Genomic DNA, 20,913 nt, shown 5'->3' with positions numbered 1-20,913 from the left:
CAGCGATCAACATGAACAGCTGTGATGATGAAGACCTTGTGTGAGCAGAAACCTACAAAGGTGTTAAAACTGTTGTCTGTATCTGGTTTATGCCAGATACAGACAACAGGGCACTGCCGTGCATTAGTTTTTATTTTATCCTTTGTTTTAATCAAGAAAAAGAAAGTTGTTAATGAAAACTATGAAGAAAGTTACCTGTCAACTAATTAACACTGGCCATAAATTACCCCTGAGATGGTAGTCATTAAACACATGTAGCGATCCAATATGTGATTTTAAATTGTTACATGTGAGCTTTAAATGTGCAGGTTATCAAGTTTCACTTTAAATCCAACCTGTGTTCTTCGTCTTCTGTCGCGTCTTTGTTTGACCTTTTTCCATCTCTGAGTAAAGTTATCTCATACTCTTTTTTTTGCTCCCTGGGACATCTAGCAACTGGAGCTTTAGCTAGCAACACAATGTGCGACAAACTGCATAGAACAGTGTGAGTACAAGAAAACAATTATTACAATATGATGTGTTAAATTTGCTTAGATGAGAGGGTCCAGCAGTAGATCAGAGGAATAGGTCTGTGTGTTTTAGTTTGGCTTAGCTGTAGGCCTGAGAGTGTGTGTAATTGTGTAGAGGGAAAGGAATTTATTGACACTGGGGGTTTGTCTGTCATAAAAGGAGACAGGAAGCTACAGTTGGGGGATGCTGATGCTGATGTTTTTACCTGAATTTAACATAAGCTCATAATTGTCATAAGTTAGAAGTAGGTTTGCAGGAGACTCTCCTAATGCTTATCTGTAAATGTAAGACAACAAGAGGCCAATGGCCCAGTGGATGCAGAGTGGGGGTCTCAGTGCTTGTAATCTGTTAACTCTGTTTTGTATGTTGTGTAGAGGAATTTGGTGTAGCTTGGGAGAGGGGAGATTAATTTTTTGACCGGCAGGAAGTCACAGACACAGAGTGCTTTGACGGTTACACTCACTCAATTCTGGCTGTACTTCATAGCAAAAGATGCAAACTCAGCAGCCTGCAACAAGTGCTTTAAGGTGGTGTGCAAAGGAGGTAACTCCTCGAATGTGATGAAACACCTGGCGACGCATAACATTTTGTTAAAAGCCGAGAAATGCACCGTATTTGATAGCTTGCTGCGAGACCTCACACCGTGCACATCTATTGCGGGTGTGGTGCCTGTTATCGGACCCGGAGTTAGCAACATCCCCCAAAAACCCGAAGAGGAGCGTCCTGGCCCCTAGCCCTGCCAGTGTAGCAGAAATGATGACGGATGATGATGGCAGCAGCAGCCGTTCTTTTCTGCGTGAGTAGCTTAATGTTGTTTGTGTGTAATTTACATTGAGTAGGCTAACCACGTTATTAAATTAATGCATGTAAGGTGAACTAGCAAACACCGTCGTAGTTACATGCGGCTGTCTTCTTGTTTGATGGCAGATACTCCTTCACCCTGGCCAAAAAGGTTAAAATGACCAAAGAAAAAGTGGAAAACAGCTAAACATGAGAGGTTTTTGGACTAAGTTTGTTTTTTTCCATTGATTAAGCACTGCTTCCAGCCAAGAGTGATACCATATATGCCCTATAGCTGCAGAAAAGGCTAACATTGTTATCTTTTTACAAAAAAACAGCTGAACATCCTAGAGTTCTACTTCCTAGAGTATTTAAAAGTAGAATGGGAGGGAGAGCCTTCAGTTTTCAGGCCCCTCTTCTGTGGAACCAGCTTCCAGTTTGGATTCGGGAGACAGACACTATCTGTACTTTTAAGATTAGGCTTAAAACTTTCCTTTTTGCTAAAGCATATAGTTAGGGCTGGACCAGGTGACCCTGAATCCTCCCTTAGTTATGCTGCAATAGATGTAGGCTGCCGGGGGATTCCCATGATGCATTGAGTTTTTCCTTTCCAGTCACCTTTCTCGCTCTCTATGTATTAACAGACCTCTCTGTATTGAATCATATCTGTTATTAATCTCTGTCTCTCTTCCACAGCATGTCTTTTATCCTGTCTTCCTTCTCTCACCCCAACCGGTCGCAGCAGATGGCCGCCCCTCCCTGAGCCTGGTTCTGCCGGAGGTTTCTTCCTGTTAAAAGGGAGTTTTCCTTCCCACTGTCGCCAAAGTGCTTGCTCATAGGGGGTCATATGATTGTTGGGTTTTTCTCTGTATCTATGAAGTGCCTTGAGGCGACTTTTGTTGTGATTTGGCGCTATATAAATAAAATTGAATTGAATTGAATTGAATTGAACATGAGAGGTTTTTGTGTTCTCCATTCTTTAAGCACCGGTTCGAGCACCGTTTAAGCACCGGCACCGTTTCAAAAGTACCGGTTTGGTACTGGTATCGGATAAAACCTAAACGATACCCATCCCTACCTGTACTTGTATATGGTGGACCATTAAAGGGGTTAAGCCATATACGGGGTGTGAGGGGAGATGACCCTTCTATGAACAGAGATGTTGTTAAAACGGTTTTAACCAGGATGTCACGTATACAGACACACATACACACACACACATTCACACACATTCACTCACATACTCGCACGTGCATATACACACATAGCCTTAGCTTCTACGACACACCATATGGGGTTTACAGTGGGGGGTTGTGTAACTGTTTTCATTCAATAAAAGCTGCAAAGGGAAGCTGGGGTTTTGGAGTTGACTGAGGTCGGGTGCAGAACTTGCAACTCTGAGAATCTGACTGGGCTTCCCTTGCACAAGTAAAACCAATTGAGCTCTGATTGTCTTGCTTTGTTCATGGTGATAAGTCTCTGAGTTAGCGAGACCTGCGAGTGCAGACCTAACAGAAGGGAGTAAAAGTAAAAAGTTGTCAGAAAAATACTCAAGAAATGCAGAGATACCTGAAAATTGGACTTAAGTACAGCAACGGTCCCAAACACAATCCAAGACAAGGGATTTAAGTTGTGGAGGAAGCTTTATTTGGTGAGATGCAGAACTTAAAATGAAGTATAAAAAACACTAAAAGAAACAAACAAAAGCTAAACTAGAAACTAAGACTCTTTCAACTAGGAACTCACAACTTAACATAAACATACTTAGCATAAACAAGGGAACGTGGACCACGCACGAACGAGATTCAGGACTTAAATACACACACACAATAACGAGAGGATGGACAGCAGGTGGCAACACAGGGGGAACAAATCCGACATAACAACACAGGGGCAGCAAAACTGAACACAATGAACACAGGATGAAAGAAACAAGACTTAATAGAAGATGTAAAAATAACCATGAACCTAAGAAGCACAGAATATTCCAAAAATAAAAAGTATAATGTCCACAAACTAGAAAACACTGGGTTACAGGCACTGACAACAGCATCATGGAAATGCTCCTGTTTTCAGGGCTGAACCAACTGTAAGTTGGAATAAAGAGGTACCACGTGTTTGTTTGTGAAGTGCACTCTGCTGTAGTGGACTTCATCCTTCTGCTTCAGTTGTGTTGAGATGTTTTCATACACAGGACCAGGGATGACCTGATGGAGAAAAACAGCATTACATTATATTGCACTTTAAACTTGACTCCTTTTACTATATGATGGCAAAAATGAAATGGCCACTGGAAAGATTAGACAATCTACAACCCTAATCTTTACCTGTTCAATTTGGTCATAACTTGTTGTTGTTGGAGACTGAGCAGAAGTTCTCTTTTTCCTGGTTGAAGTGAATAAACTGAAAATAAGTGACTTCATAGCAGAGATTGAATGTACTGCTGTGAACCAACACTTACCTAACACACCAACAGACAGTGAGAAGTATTAAAACCAGCAGAGCAGCAGAAACTCCTGCAGCTGCTGGTGTCCATGTTCCTGTGATACTTTGGACAGTGAGAGTCTTTGAAGCAGAGCTGATATCTTTGTTGGTTTTCACAGCACAGGAGTAGCTTCCTGCATCCTCCCAGCTGACTGGGTCTAGGATCAGATGTTTGTTCTGGTTTTCTCTCGAGGTCAGAGGTCGACTGTTCAAGTACCAAATGTAGTTTGTGTTGTCAGTCAGAGGACAGCTGGTACTGCAGGTCAGTGTGACTCTCTGACCCTTTGTCACCACTGCAGAAGGACTCATCTTCACTCTCAGCTCTGGAAAAGGAACATTGGTCAAAAACAAAAAAACCTCCTGTGTGGCTTAGACACGAAAGACGGTTTAATGACTTTACTACAAAATGATCCTTTAGTCCTGTTCAGCGGTGAAAGGTATTTACCAAAGAAGTGTGCAAATTCAAGGTATTTGTAACTTCAGATTTGTGTAACGTCAATCTAAATCCTCTTACACAAAAGTATTGTACTTATTACTCCACAACATTTTTTCCATTTTGTAAATTAGTGTTTTCTCCATTTTTTTTTGACTATGATTTGGAATCATTTTCCTAATAAAATAAAATACCTACATTTTCATATGATTCATACCTATGATTTATTGCACTGAAGGCACTGAAGGCTGATCTAGCCAACAGTAGAGTTGTTAAGAACTGTGTAAATCTTACACAAGCACAACAATAAAAATACTACATATACCTTCATGCATTTTTTACAGAAGGAAAAAAACTTGAAGGATGTGAAGCCTAAAACCCTTCTACATTACATGTAACAGTTATTTTTAGAGTCAGAAACAGGCAGTTTGTCTGAGTCCTTTTAAAGTCGACTATTCAGAGATACATTGATCTGACAGAATGCCAACATTTGAAATGGTGATCTTACAGATAGAGTTTTATTACTGTAGATTAATCTAATCAACAGTATACATTTAAAGTAGTTCAAATGAACTGATCCTTAAACAGCCACAGCTGCAAATCAAACACATGAATGTATCGATGCACTTTTTTTTTCATCAGAAAGCCGAAATCAATTTCTTGTTTAGGGGTTTTGTGGGCCTACAGATTAACAACCTGTAAATAGCACTGACAGATACAATGAATTTTCCTAAGATTTACCTGTAACAATCAAAAAGACTCCAGGCAGATCAGACTGGGTCCAGTTTTTATGATCTCTGTTGAATCTGAATGTGTATCCTCCTGAGTCATTCTTCTTCAGGTTGTTGATGGTCAGGATGTGTTGGTTCTTCATGTTGTCCTGATACTCCACACGACCTGCAGCCTCAATCAGCTCTTCAACTTCCACTTTATCTTTTCTCCATTTTTTACTCCATTTAAACTCTGGCTTCTTATTATCAGGATGTAAGTATTCACATGTGATGTTCACTGAAGATCCTTCCAGAGCACAGATTCTCCTGCTGACATAATTCCTAATTCGGCAGTTTTTACCCTGAACACCTGAAATATAGATGGAAGATTTTAGTTTAAATGGAATAAATAGAAGTTATTTAAATGGCCTGTATGCTGACATTTGTATTTATAGTTAACTAGAAGAAAAAAAATGACTTCTTTATTACTCACAGAGTTCTGCAGAGTGAAGGTACTTATGCTTTTTGACAGCACAAGAGAACTTGTATGTTGAATTGTTGTGAGTTAAACATTGTTGATTCTTGTAGTTTCTGCTTGCGTTTTTGCAGCTCATGTAGGCAGTTTGAGGGTCAAACAGCTTACAGGTGGTGTTACAGGTCAGTATGACACTATCTGATGTGTAATTCGTCCTTTGAACATGAACCTCTGAAAGATAATAAATACAGTTTTCATCAGTAACCGTGACATAATGTTTATAATTCTAATTTTGTTTTTAGGATGCTAATAGATTTTTTAACAAAGGTCATATTTAGCTTAATTTTTTATAAGGAAAATGACATTGAACAAATATATATTAGAGGTTTGATGGAAGATATTTGATAATTTGTTTAAACTTTACCTCGGGGATATGTGATTCTCCCGTTAGCATAGGTCACACTGAAGCAGGTTTCTGTGATGGAATCTGAAACAAAGAAATAATATTAATTCAAATGATTCACTGTATGACCCATTGTGTTTGTTTTGTTGAACAATACTCATCATGACTCACCCACAGAGACTTCAGGGGCTCTGAGATCCTCGTAGCCTTTGACAGCACAGGAGTATGTGACTGCTTCCTCACTGCTGAGCAGCTCTTGGTACCAGGGAGACCAGTCCTCATAGAGAAACTCTCTGTTCTTGTACCAGATGTAGGCTGCAGGCTTTTCAGTCAGAGGACAGCTGCTGCTGCACATCAATGTTACTGTCTGTCCCTCTGTGGCAGGAATCACCTTTACCTGCAGCTCTGAGAGGATGATGGACAACAACTTATACAATGATGTCATTTGGAAAGTTATTAATGAGTAAAAGTCACTGTACCTGCAACAACTTGAAGAGTAATGTTACTGAGTGAACAGAGTCCTGGACTGTCTGTAGTCTTCATACAGCAGTAAGTGTTTGCATCACTCTCTCTTAGATCATTGATGGTTAAAGTTGGGTTTTTCTCTTCAGACATGTTGTACGTTACACGTTGTCCATCCACATAGAGCTCACTCACTGATCCATTTAAGTCTATAGTGAACCATTTGCTGCTTGAAGTCAGATGTTGATGTGAGCAGTGCAGATCCACTGATGAACCTTTGAGAGCACAGATCCTGGTTTCTCCTCCATTAACACCTTTAATAGAAACTTTCATTAGTGAACAGATACATTATTTTTGTTCCTGTCTGTTTTTCTATCATTAATTGTTAAATAATGTTGGTACTGTACTGCAAGAAATAACTTGAGAAAGTATTTTAAGTTATAGACAGCCATGCAGTATCTACTTTCTAAATTATTTTTATTCATGTTTAATGTCTCCTAAATAATAATGGATTGCATTTATATAGCACTTTTGAGACCCTCAAAGCACTTTACCGTTCCACTATTCATTCACTCTCACATTCACACACTGGTGGAGGCAAGCTACAGTTGTAGCCACAGCTGTCCTGGGGCAGACTGACAGAAGCGAGGCTGCCATATCACGCCATCAGCCCCTCTGGCCATTACCAGGCAGTAGGTGAAGTGTCTTGCACAATGACCGAGACTGTCCTAGCCGGGGCTTGAACCGGCAACCTTCCGATTACAAGACAAACTGCCAACTCTTGAGCCACGATTGCACTTACTCATCGTAATTCAATACTCAATAATTACTCATAATATAGGCAAAGCACAAAATGAACACAGTATAACACACTCGTCATTTGTTCACAGCGTTATTGTTGTAGCTTCTACATGGACAGTCGAGAAAATATATACAACAGCTCGAATATTAAAAAGACAATCTAAGTGCATCAGCTAAGTGAACAGTTTCATATTTAGCTCTCTAACACATCAAACACCAAAACACGACTTCTTTCTCTCATTTTAGTCTGTTCTGTTCATCATATTACAAATGATGTGTTCTTTGAGGGTTTTTTTGCAAGAGCAGGAAGCTGCAGTGGTTAAAACTGTTGTCTGTATCTGGTTTATAATGGTAACACCTCTGCGGTGAAACAGAATCTCCTGGCTGAAGATCAGCGATCAACATGAACAGCTGTGATGATGAAGACCTTACTCTGCTGTGAACCCTACAACCCCAATCAGAAATAATTGGTATCACAAACAGCTTTCACATTCACACAGTCTGTGTGTTGTAAAAAACCCACAAAAAATGGCTTAGAAAAAAAGAAACAAAAAGCTGCAAAAACATGCAAAACACAATGGAAGTGTTGCTGTGGAAACAACAATGTGGTTAGCTGCATCTTTTTGTTTATCGCAACATCAATGAATACTTATCTTCTTATGAGCATGTCTCTGCAATCCTTTGTATCAGCAATCTTTAAGCAGCTGTTCCGTCACATTTTATTTGTATTATTTTATATTATTAATTTTTTACTACACAGGAAGATGTAATAAAAGGATAGAGTACAAATAGAAATGCACGTGTAAAAAAGAAACAGAGAACACATTCAACACAAAATAATCAAAAATGTACAGGTACATAAATTAACAATATTCTTACAGGGTGTGAGTGTGTGTGTCTTTGCCGCAAATTTTACTTGAAAATGAGGGTGGGATGCCACAATTATGCCCTCATGAGGCAAACGGAGATGGAACCTGGAGAACCGGGCCATCTGCAGCCCTGTAGAGCAGTGGTCCCACCCCTTTTTTGCTCCACGAACCGGTTTAATGTCAGCCAGTATTTTATATCCTCCTCTCTGCCTCTTAATGCTCTCTGGTCACTATGGTAACTTGGAAATATTTCTTTCAAAATAAGACACACAACTACAACATGGGAAAAGACCAAGCTAAGCCAAGTTAACAATAAAAACCCTGAAAACCATAAATTTCACACCCCAGCCTCAACTCTCGCGGCCTGGTACTGGTATGTTGAGGCCACACATCTTGGCAATATCTGCACACACATCCCAGAAGGAGAAGAAGGGAGGCCTTAATTGGGGCAAAAAAAGAAAAGAAAGGGGGTGCAAGTTCAGAGGACCATAGCCAACAGGCAACTGTCCACATCATAGGCCGCCTTTGGGCTCCAGGCGCCCAAGAACTGCCCAGTACTTGGCAGAGACCACCCTGATCAAGCAATCCCTGATCAAGGCAGTTGGTCAATGACTACGCCACAACATTCAGCCTCAAGCCCCCAAACCCCTCTCTTCATGACCATGTCCCCAGAGACCAAGGCTCAGCAAGCCCTACACACAGGTACAGACAAAGACATGCATGCATGCCTGCTCAAGATAAGGTTATGTGTTCAACAAAGGTTACAATGACAGCCAACTCTGTGACAGTGACTGCACTTTAATCTTAACACACCTTATAATAATTATGTCAGACTGGGGATTGTTGTTCCAGTAATGATGTTATACTTGTTAAACTATCAACATATTCATACTGTGAGCTAAAAGGAGGCCATTTATGATGTTTTTATATATTGATACGCAACGGAAGATTCATTAGCAAATGTGTGCAGATTTAAGCTTACACATCTTTCTACTCTGGCAGCCATTTAATGATGGTAAATGGCCTGTATTTGTATAGCGCTTTACTGGTCCCTAAGGACCCCAAAGCACTTTACACAACCAGTCATCCACCCATTCACACACTGGTGATGGGAAGCTACATTGTAGCCACAGCCACCCTGGGGCGCACTGACAGAAGCGAGGCTGCCAGACACTGGCGCCACCGGGTCCTCTGACCACCACCAGTAGGCAACGATTGAGCCACGATCGCCCACAATGATGATATTATTGTACCATAAAAGATTATAATCTTGCACTTCCAGACTCTTCAAGAGCTCATCAAGGCTAAAACGCTAACACCTGTAAGGAGGAAGGAGAAGAAAGAGTCATTCTTACCTGAGAGACACAGAATGAAACCCAAAAACAAAAAGCCAGCTTCTGCCAAGATCATGGCTGCTGTAGATGTCAGCTTTAGTCAGAAAATTGATTGTATGAATCTTTAAAAGATCTTTACAGCTGAACGTTCTCACAGGAAAGGCTGAAAACAGAACTGACAGTTATGAACATCACTACGTCTAAAAATAAACTGTATGAAGGTTTAACACCAGTTAATCACTTCCTCCATCATCATGGGTTTTAAAAAGAATTGCGTAATGCAGTATGTTTTTCATCACCTTACTTAGTAATATTATAGTTTTTATTTTCTATTAAACAAGTACCTGACTTTATTTTTTTCAGCAAAAACCCCTCAAACAACAAAATATTTAGTGTGGAAAAAATAAAATGTCATTTCTACACTGATATGCACTGGGTACTGTGTAAGGAATTAAAGGACGCCATGTGTGATGGAAATGAGAATGACCAAGCAACAGAGGGCAGAATTCAAACACACCCTAAAAATCAAAGTGGAAATATGATACAGCAGGCTTTTTTGCCAAAATTTTGTTTTTGTAACTCAAAATGACACTTAGTAGTTTGTACTGCCCCCACATGCTTTTATGCATGCCTGACAACATCAGAACATCCTCCTGAAGTCACGACAGATGCTGTCCTAGGGGTCAGGCGAGTGTTCGGGCCAGTCGATGCTATTAATTCTTTCATCCTCTAATAACTGCCTGCATACTCTCACCACATGAGGTTAGGCATCGTGGTGCACCAAGAGGAAACCAGGACCCACTGCACCAGTGTAGGGTCTGACAGTGGGTCCAAAGATTTCATCCTGATACCTAATGGCAGTCAGGGTGCCGTTACCTAGCCTGTAAGGTCTGTGCATCCCTCCTTGGATATAACTCCCCATACCATCAGTGACCCACCACCAAATTGGTTGTGTTGAACAATGTTACAGACAGCATAACATCCTCCAGATTCTTTCACATCTGTCACATGTCAAAGTCAGCTTTTATGACAAAAACCCAATCTACAGGTCATACACAGGAAATTGAAATTGCAATGCTCCCATGACCCTCGGTGTACACTAAAACAGTATAAAGATTAAAAAATAAAATAAAAGTCTTAAGTACAACACAATACAATACAATCTTAAATAAATAACAGTGTCCAACACAATCAGAGTGCTTGTGGGCAAGAGTTCATGTGCAAGTGGGGTTGGGGCAGTCAGTGAAAAGGCGATGGTGGAGGTTCAGAGTTTTGCATGTCTTGGGGGTGGGGGGGTTTCAGCGGGAAGCGGCAGGAATGCAGGTCTGGAGTTGGTGTGTGAGAGAGTCGAGAGGGACAGAGCAGGGAGAGAATTCAGCACAGCCTGATGGATGAAGCTATCTCTCAGTCTGCTGGTTCTGGCCTGGAGGCTCTTCAGTCTCCTTCTGGATGGCAGCAAACTGAAGAAACTGTTGGACGGATGAGTGGAGTCACCTGTAAAGCAGAAGGCTTTTCGGGTGAGATAGTAGATGTCCTGGAGAGAGGGAAGGGAAGTACCCACGATCTCTCTGCTGCTCTCACTACTCGTTGTAACTTTTTCGGGAGGACCCAGTGCAGCAGTCATACCACACAGTGATCCAGGTGGTGATGATGCTCTCAATAGTGCCTGTGTAGAACGTGCTCATGATGGAGGTTAAAGTTCTTGCTCTCCTCAGTTTGCGGAGGAAGTAGAGTCACTGTTGGGCTTTGCTGACCAGTGATGCTGTGTTTTTTAACCAGGAGAGATCTTCTGGGATGTGCACACCCAGGAACTTGGTGTTGCCAGCACCATTGATGGTTTGTGGGGGTGTCCAGAGTGTGAGCTCTCCATGATGGACCCTGACAGTCCATGGTACCAGGCAGTGAACACGGGGCAGGGTACTAGAAGATGTCATCAAGCCACCCTCATGAATATCGCAATTGTTGTCTATTTGTAAGAACAAATTCTCCCTTTTGCATAGGTCACACTGAAGCAGGCCACTGTGGTGCAAGCTGAAAATAAATGTGTGGCAGTGTGTGGTTTTTGGCTCGGCTGCAGGGAATGGGTGGGGCAGTGTTTTCAGGGTGTTGTGTCTGGGGAGGCCAGTTGTCACAGCATTATCTAATCATGACTTTCCTGTTTTAGTAGCAGCCGGGGCCAGAGGAGGAAACACTGCAAAGTGTGACATGAGATAAAGAAAAAAGTGCATAAGCAACCATATCTGAGTCATGTTGGGTCCTTTCTACAAAATGATATTGATTGAAGCGATTCACTATATGACCCACTGTGTTTTTTCCTGTCATATCTTTAAGACTTCTTCCTCTAAAGCAGTGGTGGGGGAATTCCAGGCCTCAATGGCCAGAGTCCCACAGGTTTTCAACACAGCTGATTTAAATGGTTAAATTATCTCTTCAACATGTCTTGAAGGTGACCATGGGGCGACCATGGCGCAGGAGCTTGGGAAGCGCATCTGTAACCGGAAGGTTGCCGGTTTGATTCCCGGGCTCTCTGTCCTAGTTGTTGTGTCCTTGGGCAAGACACTTTACCCTACAGCCTACTGGTGTTGGCCAGAGGGGGCGATGGCGTGATATGGCAGCCTCGCTTCTGTCAGTCTGCCCCAGGGCAGCTGTGGCTACAACTGTAGCTGCTTCCACCAGTGTGTGAATGTGAGAGTGAATGAATAATGGAATTGTAAAGCGCTATATAAATCCAATCCACTGTTATTATTATTGAAGTTCTCCAGAGGCCCAGTAATGAACTAATCATTTGGTTCAGGATGATATCTAAAACCTGCAGGACACAGGCCCTTGAGGCCTGGAGTTCCCCACCCCTGCTCTAAAGTGATATGGCAGTAATATTCAGTTTTGTCAGTAGATGGCAGCATGGCTTAAATAACTGTTGCTAAAACCAGTTGAGATATTCATGCATAAATTTAACAGAAGCTTTTAGCCCCAAATGGGCAGCATGGACACAAAGTTTGTGAATGTGATAACTCAAGAACGAAGCAACATAGGATTTTGACATTCATATTGTAGGTGCATCTACCAAAAAGATGAGTTTAAATCATTTACTGGTGACTGGTCAAGGTGTGAGTTTCACCTCAAAGTCAAGGTCATCAGGAAGTTTAAAAAATAAACTAATAAAGATGTTATACAGCTTATTCTTCTGTGATTTGTGAGTACAGAGGAAATGTATACTGACTGTGACAGCGTCATTTGGCTGTTGCATTCCTTCTCTTTTCTTTTTGTCTCGTTCCTCATTCTCACTCCAGCAGTTTCAAAAGGCATCCAAGTCACTGAAATTTTCCCTTAAGCTGCGCAATAAAAAGAACCTTTAATACAACCAGACCATCAAGAATATATTAGGTGCAGCTGAGATGATGGTGATGATGAACCCGTTCTGAGTCCTCTGAGTCTGGGACCAACATTTTTACTTTTTCTTCCATCCACAATAATGTACAAAGTCATAATACCTAAAATAGCACATTTATTAGAACCAGTTCAAATATGATTTGTGTTCAATGAAAAGTTCCTGGATTTTAGTACGCCTGATTTCAGACAATTTACTGGTTTGCTTGCCTTTATATGAAGCTAAATCTGATTAGGTTTTGGGGCTTCTTGTTATTTGGTGTGAGAGAGCCTGACAGAGAGACAGTGTCTCAAGTTCAAGAGCTGCTCAGTCTTTAAATATCTTAGTTTCAGTTCCTATAAGAAACTGCATCATTTCAGAAGAATTCTGGCCAACCCTTCTTTACAGCATTGCTTCATTTCATGGAGGTTTGCACATCCCTCTTAATGACTCAACACAGTATTTCTATCAGGCTAAGGTCTGGAAAGACTGGACTGGACCATTGCAACACTTTGATTCTTTTCTTTTTAAGCCATTCTGTTGAAGATTTGCTGCTGAGCTTGGGTTCACTGTCCTTTGTATGACTCATTTTAGTCTAGGCTTTAGCTGTCAAACAGATGGCCTTAACTTAATAATTAATAATAACTTACAGTAATAACTTACAGTAATTTGTGAGGGCCATGGCCACCTCAGTGACTGGAAGGTCACTGAACCCCGATACACATATTATGTACATACTTCATTTTGTTTGATCATTGTATTTTAAATAATCTTGAATCTGGTTGGTACAGTTGTTGGTAGGTTAGGACACCTTAGTTGCACTGCACAGCATCATGTGACAGTCAGAAGCCACACTTTAGCTATTAGGAGTGGCTCATTGTCAATGTTCCCATTCATTTTACCTGAATCCTTGAATCTCTCCCATCCTAATTATGTCCCTCTATCTATTTTTTTTACCACAGTAATTTCACCTTCCTGTGTCTCTTCCTCACTCTGTTGTTGGAACTATTGTCCCTACAACAGCAGCCTCCTGAGACTGTGAGGGCTTGTTAGTAGTTGTTGCTGGTAGTACTGCTGACGTTGCAGCAACTGTATATTGGTTTGACACTTATTATTGCATTTATTTGCATTAAGAGATTTGATTTGATAAAAAAGTGTTGGTAATGAAAATGAACAAATGACTTTATAGCCAATGAGCAGCAGCCTACAAGTTCATCAGCCCACCACTCCAGCCCTGGTGCCCAGATCCTTTGGAGGCAAACTAAGCCCATATCATCAGGCCTTGACCAGTGTGCTTGACAACTGGTATGAGGTGTTGTCCAAATGTGGTGCTGTGCATTAGTCTAATTTGTTAAGTCTTTTTCTAATTGTACTGCCCTGAATTTTATCATTTAACATGTTAACAGAGGCCTGTAGAGTCTGAGATGCAGTTTCTTTGAGGATTGCATGGTCTGAGTTTGGGGTGAAGTTGCTGGGACGTCTACCCCTAGGAAGATTGACAACTGTTTTGAATGTTTTTCACTTATCGATAATCTTTCTCACTGTAGAATGATGGACTTCATGTGTGAAGAAAACACGTTACAGTAAAGGATACAAATCTGGTACTTTAATACAATTCAGAGGTCATACAGATCAAATCACATTATAAACTTAAATAAATTAATGAGTAAAATTATGCATAATTTCTACATTCCAGAAACATCATTTTCATTACTCCTACCTGAAAGGCTGAAAAGAGATTTGATTTTCCGAGTCTGTCTCCAGACAAACTACATTCAAAGCAGCTCAGTTAAACATGTGACATGGCTACATATTATTATATGTTCATCTAAAACCTGATAGTGCTGAGTGAGAATAGGGACATGTGACACTGTTAGTGGTTATTTTGTGGTACAGACAAAAACCTAACAGAAGAGAAACCTGCAGACACAATGGCTTTGATGTTTTCATTAATGGCATCAGAAGCACACAAAGTAAAGTGCTTAAGATTAGAGCTTTTCAATCTCAATTGGATTTCAATTTCAGCTTATTTCTACTGTCATTTATATTCCAATAAAGTGAGCGTAATCCACGGATAGATCAAGAAGCTGCAGTGTCTTTGCTGTGATGGTAAACGTTTATCATTGGAGAAAAAAATCACCATATTAACAAACGTTTCTTTATTGAGCACACAGTGGCTCAATGGTGGAGTAGAGATCAGCTGTGTGGTTTTCACTGAAGTGCAGTCTGCTGTAGTGATGATCATCCTGCTCTGCTGACTGAGCTGAGATGTTTTCATAAATGAGATCAAGGTTCATCTGAGGAGACGAGACAGTGATCATAAATTCATGTTAAACTGCATCAATAACTAATAGCTGGTTGTTTGTTGTTAGTTACATTGTCATTATTGTCACAGATTCTAAAACAGAAACTCTCTGACAAACTGAACCTGAACCCCCAAAAAATGATTGAAAGAAAAATCATTGACATCTTAAAAGGGTTGCAAAAGCATTTATAAGGCTTTGGGGCTCCAGTGAACCATGATGAGAGCCAACAGATTATTTTTTTTCCAAAGTGGACAGCTTTTGCTGAAGTGCAGCTTTTGCTATAATGGTCCACTTGATAATCATATTTTAGGTGTTTGTTAAGATTTTTTATTTTTATATTGAGTTATTACAGTCACAACAGACATGACCGGGGAATGGATAAGAGAAAGGAGAAAAAACACGTATAGGGAGCCATAGCCCTGCCCCCCAGGACATGAAGCAGGCATTAAAGAGACACGGGACCCAGACATCCAGAGGATGAGAGCCCCAGGAGGACCACGGGAGGGACAGTCGGGGTACCCACTAAGAAAAGAGCTGAGCAGTGCCTCGGACAGGAGTCACCCAGGATCCATGGTGCTGAAGCCTTGGCGATGAGCCTGCAAGCTCTGCCTGCAGCCTGCTAGCCTGCCAGAGACCCTTGGGCCCCCACCTCCCAGCAGGCCCTGGACACAGCCAGGGGGACCAGGCCCCACCAAGCAGCAGCTGGCGGGTGGGGCACCAGCCACCGGAAGGGAGCATGGTAGGGGGAAATAGGCCCCCACACCTGGGGCAGCATGAGATGTTCTGAGAAAGGTGGAGTCTAAGACACAACCTGACACACACACATACATTCCTATTGCTGCAATGTCTCTGAAATTCTGTAAAGTTTATGGATTGGAAGTCTTCTTTTTACTGTTGCACAAAAACAAATAAATTGGTGAATGGATAAAACATTTCCTTTCACAGTTTAAACATGACTGGTCTTATAGATAACACAATAATGTTCACCTAATACACAAGAAGACAGTGATAGGGAGAAGTACTAAAACCAGCAGAGCTGCAGAAACTCCTGCAGGTGCTCGTATCCGTGTTCCTGTGATACTTTGGACAGTGAGAGTCTTTGGAGCAGAGCTGATATCTTTGTTGGTTTTCACAGCACAGGAGTAGCTTCCTGCATTTTCCCTGCTGACTGGGTCTAGGATCAGATGTTTGTTCTGGTTCTCTCTCGAGGTCAGAGGTCGACTGTTCAAGTACCAAATGTAGTTTGTGTTGTCAGTCAGAGGACAGCTGGTACTGCAGGTCAGTGTGACTCTCTGACCCTCTGTCACCATTGCAGAAGGACTCATCTTCACTCTCAGCTCTGAAAAACACTCAGACTGGTCAGTAACTGTAACAGTTTCTCATTAAAGAGAAAACAGGATTTGGTGCTTTGGATTTTCACTAACTTCTGAAGAGTGCAAGAAGCATTAAAAAACTCTTTGTAGCCTTTTGACTAAATAAAACATCATCATCACCTGAGGAAAATTCCTGCATCTTTTTCTTGTCAATTCAGTTGAAAGCATTGCAGAGGATATTGTGTTGACAGTTGTTTTTACATATATAATGACAAACCATAATTACCTGTGACAATCAGAGTAACTCCAAGAAAATCAGACTCTATCATTTCTTCATTTTCTGTTGTGATTGTAAACCTGTATTCTCCTGAGTCATCTTTCTTCAACTTCTTTAATCTGAGGATGTGTTGGTTCTTCATGCTGTCATCATACTCCACATGATCTGCGTCCTCAGTCAGCTGTTCAGCTTCCTCCTCAGCATTTCCCTTAAATTTATACCAACATTTAGACTGTATCTGCTCGTAGTCAGGATGTGAGTATTTACTGGAGATGTTGACTGAAGATCCTTCCAGAGCACAGATTCTGCTGTGGACATAATTCAAACTCCAGGAGGAATCACTGAAACCTGAAATATGGATGAAACAGAAAAATAACATACATACATAAACAGAAATAATTTACAAATCATTTTCGTTTATGTATGCTCTTGTATCACATATGTAAATGATTTCCCTTGATCATAAATTTTTAATCAATTGCTATGCAAATATTTTATCAGGACCTATAAGATATACAGTAAATTATTGATTAAAAAAACTGTTTTCAGAAAAAAAACCTCAGTGAATTATTACAAAATCATTACAAAATATATAAAATTATTGCAAAATAAGCATGACAATTGCCAATAGCTATAACAGAGACTCACACCTCATACAATAATGAGTCAAAACAGCCTAAAAATGCAAAAGAACAACATCTGTGACTGTTCCAACAAAATAAAACATTATCAGATCTTAAAAATGGTGTTTAACACATTATTATTGTAGCATTAAAATTTACAGTGTTTCTGTTATTGTGGTCAGATATTCTAACAACAACACGGAACAATCAACTGTACCATAACTGCTCTATTTTGTAAGTTTACAGACAATAAGTAATAAGTTTACTCACAGACGTCAGCAGAGCGCACATCCTCAAGACCTTTCACAGCACAAGACAAACTGTCATGATTAGAGCTGGAAACTAGAATCTGTTTTCCCTCCTGCACTGTAGGCTTTCTGTTCTCATACCACACAAAGGAAATCAGAGGGTCAGTCAGAAAACAGCTGCTGTTACAGGTCAGTCTGATGTGACCTCTGTGTTCAGCAGGAGTCCTCTGGACATGAATTTCTGTTGGGAGATGATAAACACATTTTCCACCAGTTCATCTCTGTCATGTCAAATAAATTAACAAATAAAAATGAAGTTTCAAAGTGCAGTTTGTCCAGAACTTCACCTCTGGGATATGTGATGGAGCAGGACTCGTCCACTGATGTCTGCTGAGAAGAACACATTCTCCCTTTAGCATAGGTCACACTGAAGCAGGTCGGAGTTACAGAACCTGAAAAACACCACTGACGTTTAAACAGTGAAATTATTCACGTCTGTCGGACATTTCATAACATGATGAGGAGGTGTCCATCATGACTCACCCACAGAGACTTCAGGGGCTCTGAGATCCTCGTAGCCTTTGACAGCACAGGAGTATGTGACTGCTTCCTCACTGCTGAGCAGCTCTTGGTACCAGGGAGACCAGTCCTCATAGAGAAACTCTCTGTTCTTGTACCAGATGTAGGCTGCAGGCTTTTCAGTCAGAGGACAGCTGCTGCTGCACATCAGTGTTACTGTCTGTCCCTCTGTGGCAGGAATCACCTTTACCTGCAGCTCTGAGAGGTCACATGATCAACATGAATACACTGATCATCCATAAACTCATTCATTTGTGATGCATTTGTAAAAAGAACTGTACCTGTAACTTGGAAATTAATTCCACTTTGTTGGCACTTTGATTTGTCAGCAGTTTTAATGCAGCAGTAAAAATTTGCATCACTCTCTGTCAGATTATTGATTGTTAGAGTGAAATTACTCTCTGCTGACATGCTGTACTTTACATGTGTTTCATCTGTAGTGAACAATATCTTGGAGATAGTCAAGTATCCAGCGTACCAGCTATTTCTTGCAGTGGGATGTTGATGTGAGCAGGGCAGATTCACTGATGAACCTTTCAAGGCACAGATGCTGTTTGGTTTTCCCTGAACACCTTTAACACAACATGTGATTAGAAAACATGGTGAACATTTATGCTAACTTTCATTTCTGTGCTGATCTGTGATGACAGCATGTTACTGTGAAGGATCACAATCTGGTGCTTTGATATACTTCAGATTTCAGAACAGCAGAACAAGTAACTGAGACTTTTCTAATTTCTTAAATAAACTTGTAACTCTCTGCGTCTTTTTTCTACATTCCTGACACATATTCCTTACAGTTATCATGAAGAGAAACAAATTATTCTTACCTGAGAGGCACAGAATGAAACCCAGAAACAAACATCCAGCTTCTGCCAACAACATAGCTGTTATTAATTTTAACTTCTAATCAGAAAAAGTTGGCTGTATGAATATTTTAAAGGCCTAGTTACTGCCGCTGTTCATATTAATCCTGAAAAAATATCAGAAACCGGAATCAATCAACAGCTATCTAAGAGGATAGACTGAATGCAGAGCTGATTTAAATGTTTCTCCGAGCTGCATTCTGTTTTAATACCGTCGCTTCCTTGTTTATCAATCATTTCTTTCACTACAAAGAGACCTCTAGTGTAGAACTGATATACTGCAGCAGATATTCAAAATCATATTGGATTCATGTTAATGTAATTCTCATCAACGTGACAGGTAAGACCTGAGTCTGGGAACCACCTCTGGTAGGCGGGGCTGTTTTTCCTCTTTATAATCACAGGTGCAGTTAATTAGTTGATCTCCTGTGTGAATCTGGGGCCGTGTGAATGTCTGGTCTAAGCAGTGCTATTTGACCTTTTAATCTTTCTAAGACAGCTTGATTTAGGTTTTATACAGTGTCGGGGAGTAACAGAATACATGTACTGCTGTTACATATTTAAAATACAAAATATATGTGTTTTTTTTATTAACACTATTTTTATGGTGCTTTTCAACATGTGGTAGGTACAAATTTCATTGTGCCTGCTGGGATGCAAATTCTTCTCCTACATTTAACTGTCACTGGGCCACTAACCTGTACTTCAGGCTGCAGCTGGGCGGTGTGCTAAAGCCTGCTGCCAAAGATCTTCCCGCACTAAAGGAAGGTAAAAAAGAGTAGGGCTATGTTCCAAAAATAGCTCCCTATAGCACTCACTGATCACATTCATGCCAAGATCTCCACATATTTCTGAGTTGGGGTTGGCCTCCAAAGGATCTATAAAAACTAGCACGCCACTATTGGGTATTTGCCAGCCTAACACCTGACAATCAAGTTCCAGGTAGCCTACATAGGGAATATCTCGCCCATTAGCTGCACTTAACCACAGCCAATGGCATGATTTCAGTTTATCTGGACGCTAGTTCTTAAACTGTTTGGCAAAGAAAACTTTCTGTGATGGTAGTAAACATGGACCCAGTATCTAGTAAACATGAGACATCTACCCTTCACATGTTAATGTAACCTTTGGACAGGATCCTGACAATTGGGGTGGGGGGGTGTGTGGGCAGATATTTGAAAATTGCAACTGTTGGAGCCAGTTATGTCCCCATCTGATATGTGGCTCAGCATAACAGAGGGTACTAGTTTACTGAGCACACATTAAAGGTGTACTGACCAGATGAGCTCCTGCTAGGGGCCGTAGACTCAGATGCTACCGTCTCATGATCACAATCTTTAGCTAAACGGCCAGGTTTTTGATGCCATCTGCAAATAGCCTTCCTTCCTTTCTGCATAAAACTAGGTTTACTTCTTGTATGAGCAAGTCTCAACTCATGTATAAGCTGGGTCTGCTGCTGTTTTAACATTTGCTTAACCTCTGCCAACTCTGACCCAACAGTATCCATTGGCACATTTACCTGTATAGTGGATGCTGTACACTGACGGGAAAGGATAACTCCTGAACCGGCCTTGTTCTGCTCCTACTCACCTTTCCTGCTCCCACCTAAGGTCTTCATCTCTGACAGTAGATCATAGTCTGGATGCTCACTAACAATCCTTTTAAGCTCACGGCTCAAATTTCCATCCCCGAACACACTATAAAAACTGATGTCTAAGGAGCTTGGAAAGAAAAGTGTCTGGACTTCTTTAAGTTGCTTGAAGACATTTCACCTCTCATCCGAAAAGCTTCTTCAGTTCTAAGAGTCAAATGGTGGAGAATCCCAGATTTAAACCCAGTGGGAGTTTCCCCCCAAAGAGGGACAAAGGACCCCCTGATGATCCTCTACCTAATCACATGAGCCAAGGTATTAGATTAGGTGCCAGAAATCCACCCCCGGAAAGCAGCAGCTTGGCAATCTGAAAATTAAAGCAGGACATCACACTGAACAATTTACCTCAGAAGGAGTATCCCTCCCAGTTTGCTTCATATCTGTTTTTAAGTGACCTATCTCCAGGTTAGGGTCGCACCCTA

General features: G+C 41.0%; 2 protein-coding genes and 1 pseudogene across 3 annotated transcripts in view; all 3 read right to left on the bottom strand.

The window, feature by feature from the left end:
* LOC146517375 (uncharacterized) overlaps nt 1-20,913 on the bottom strand; it is a 71,662-nt pseudogene that overhangs the window by 3,467 nt on the left and 47,282 nt on the right. The window lies entirely within an intron of this gene.
* Nucleotides 4,542-9,654, bottom strand: LOC146517382 (uncharacterized). The gene is made up of 6 exons (XM_085162404.1): nt 9,283-9,654; nt 6,275-6,571; nt 5,967-6,200; nt 5,817-5,879; nt 5,411-5,623; nt 4,542-5,287 (listed from the first exon to the last, which is right to left on the bottom strand). The coding sequence occupies exons 1-6, from the start codon at nt 9,335-9,337 to the stop codon at nt 4,938-4,940; spliced, it is 1,212 nt and encodes a 403-aa protein (XP_085018530.1). The 5' UTR covers nt 9,338-9,654; the 3' UTR covers nt 4,542-4,937.
* Nucleotides 14,226-19,123, bottom strand: LOC146517381 (uncharacterized). Its single transcript, XM_085162415.1, has 9 exons — nt 18,805-19,123; nt 18,256-18,546; nt 17,939-18,172; nt 17,743-17,847; nt 17,418-17,636; nt 16,534-16,872; nt 15,922-16,273; nt 15,805-15,825; nt 14,226-14,941 (listed from the first exon to the last, which is right to left on the bottom strand). Exons 1-9 carry the CDS (start codon nt 18,857-18,859, stop codon nt 14,788-14,790), a joined length of 1,770 nt encoding a protein of 589 aa, XP_085018541.1. The 5' UTR covers nt 18,860-19,123; the 3' UTR covers nt 14,226-14,787.

The sequence above is a fragment of the Neolamprologus multifasciatus genome, chromosome 6 (genome assembly GCF_963576455.1).
Source record: "Neolamprologus multifasciatus chromosome 6, fNeoMul1.2, whole genome shotgun sequence".
Classification (NCBI taxonomy): Eukaryota; Metazoa; Chordata; class Actinopteri; order Cichliformes; family Cichlidae; genus Neolamprologus; species Neolamprologus multifasciatus.
Note: the sequence above shows the minus strand (reverse complement) of the source record. Positions and strands in the feature narration are given on the sequence as shown.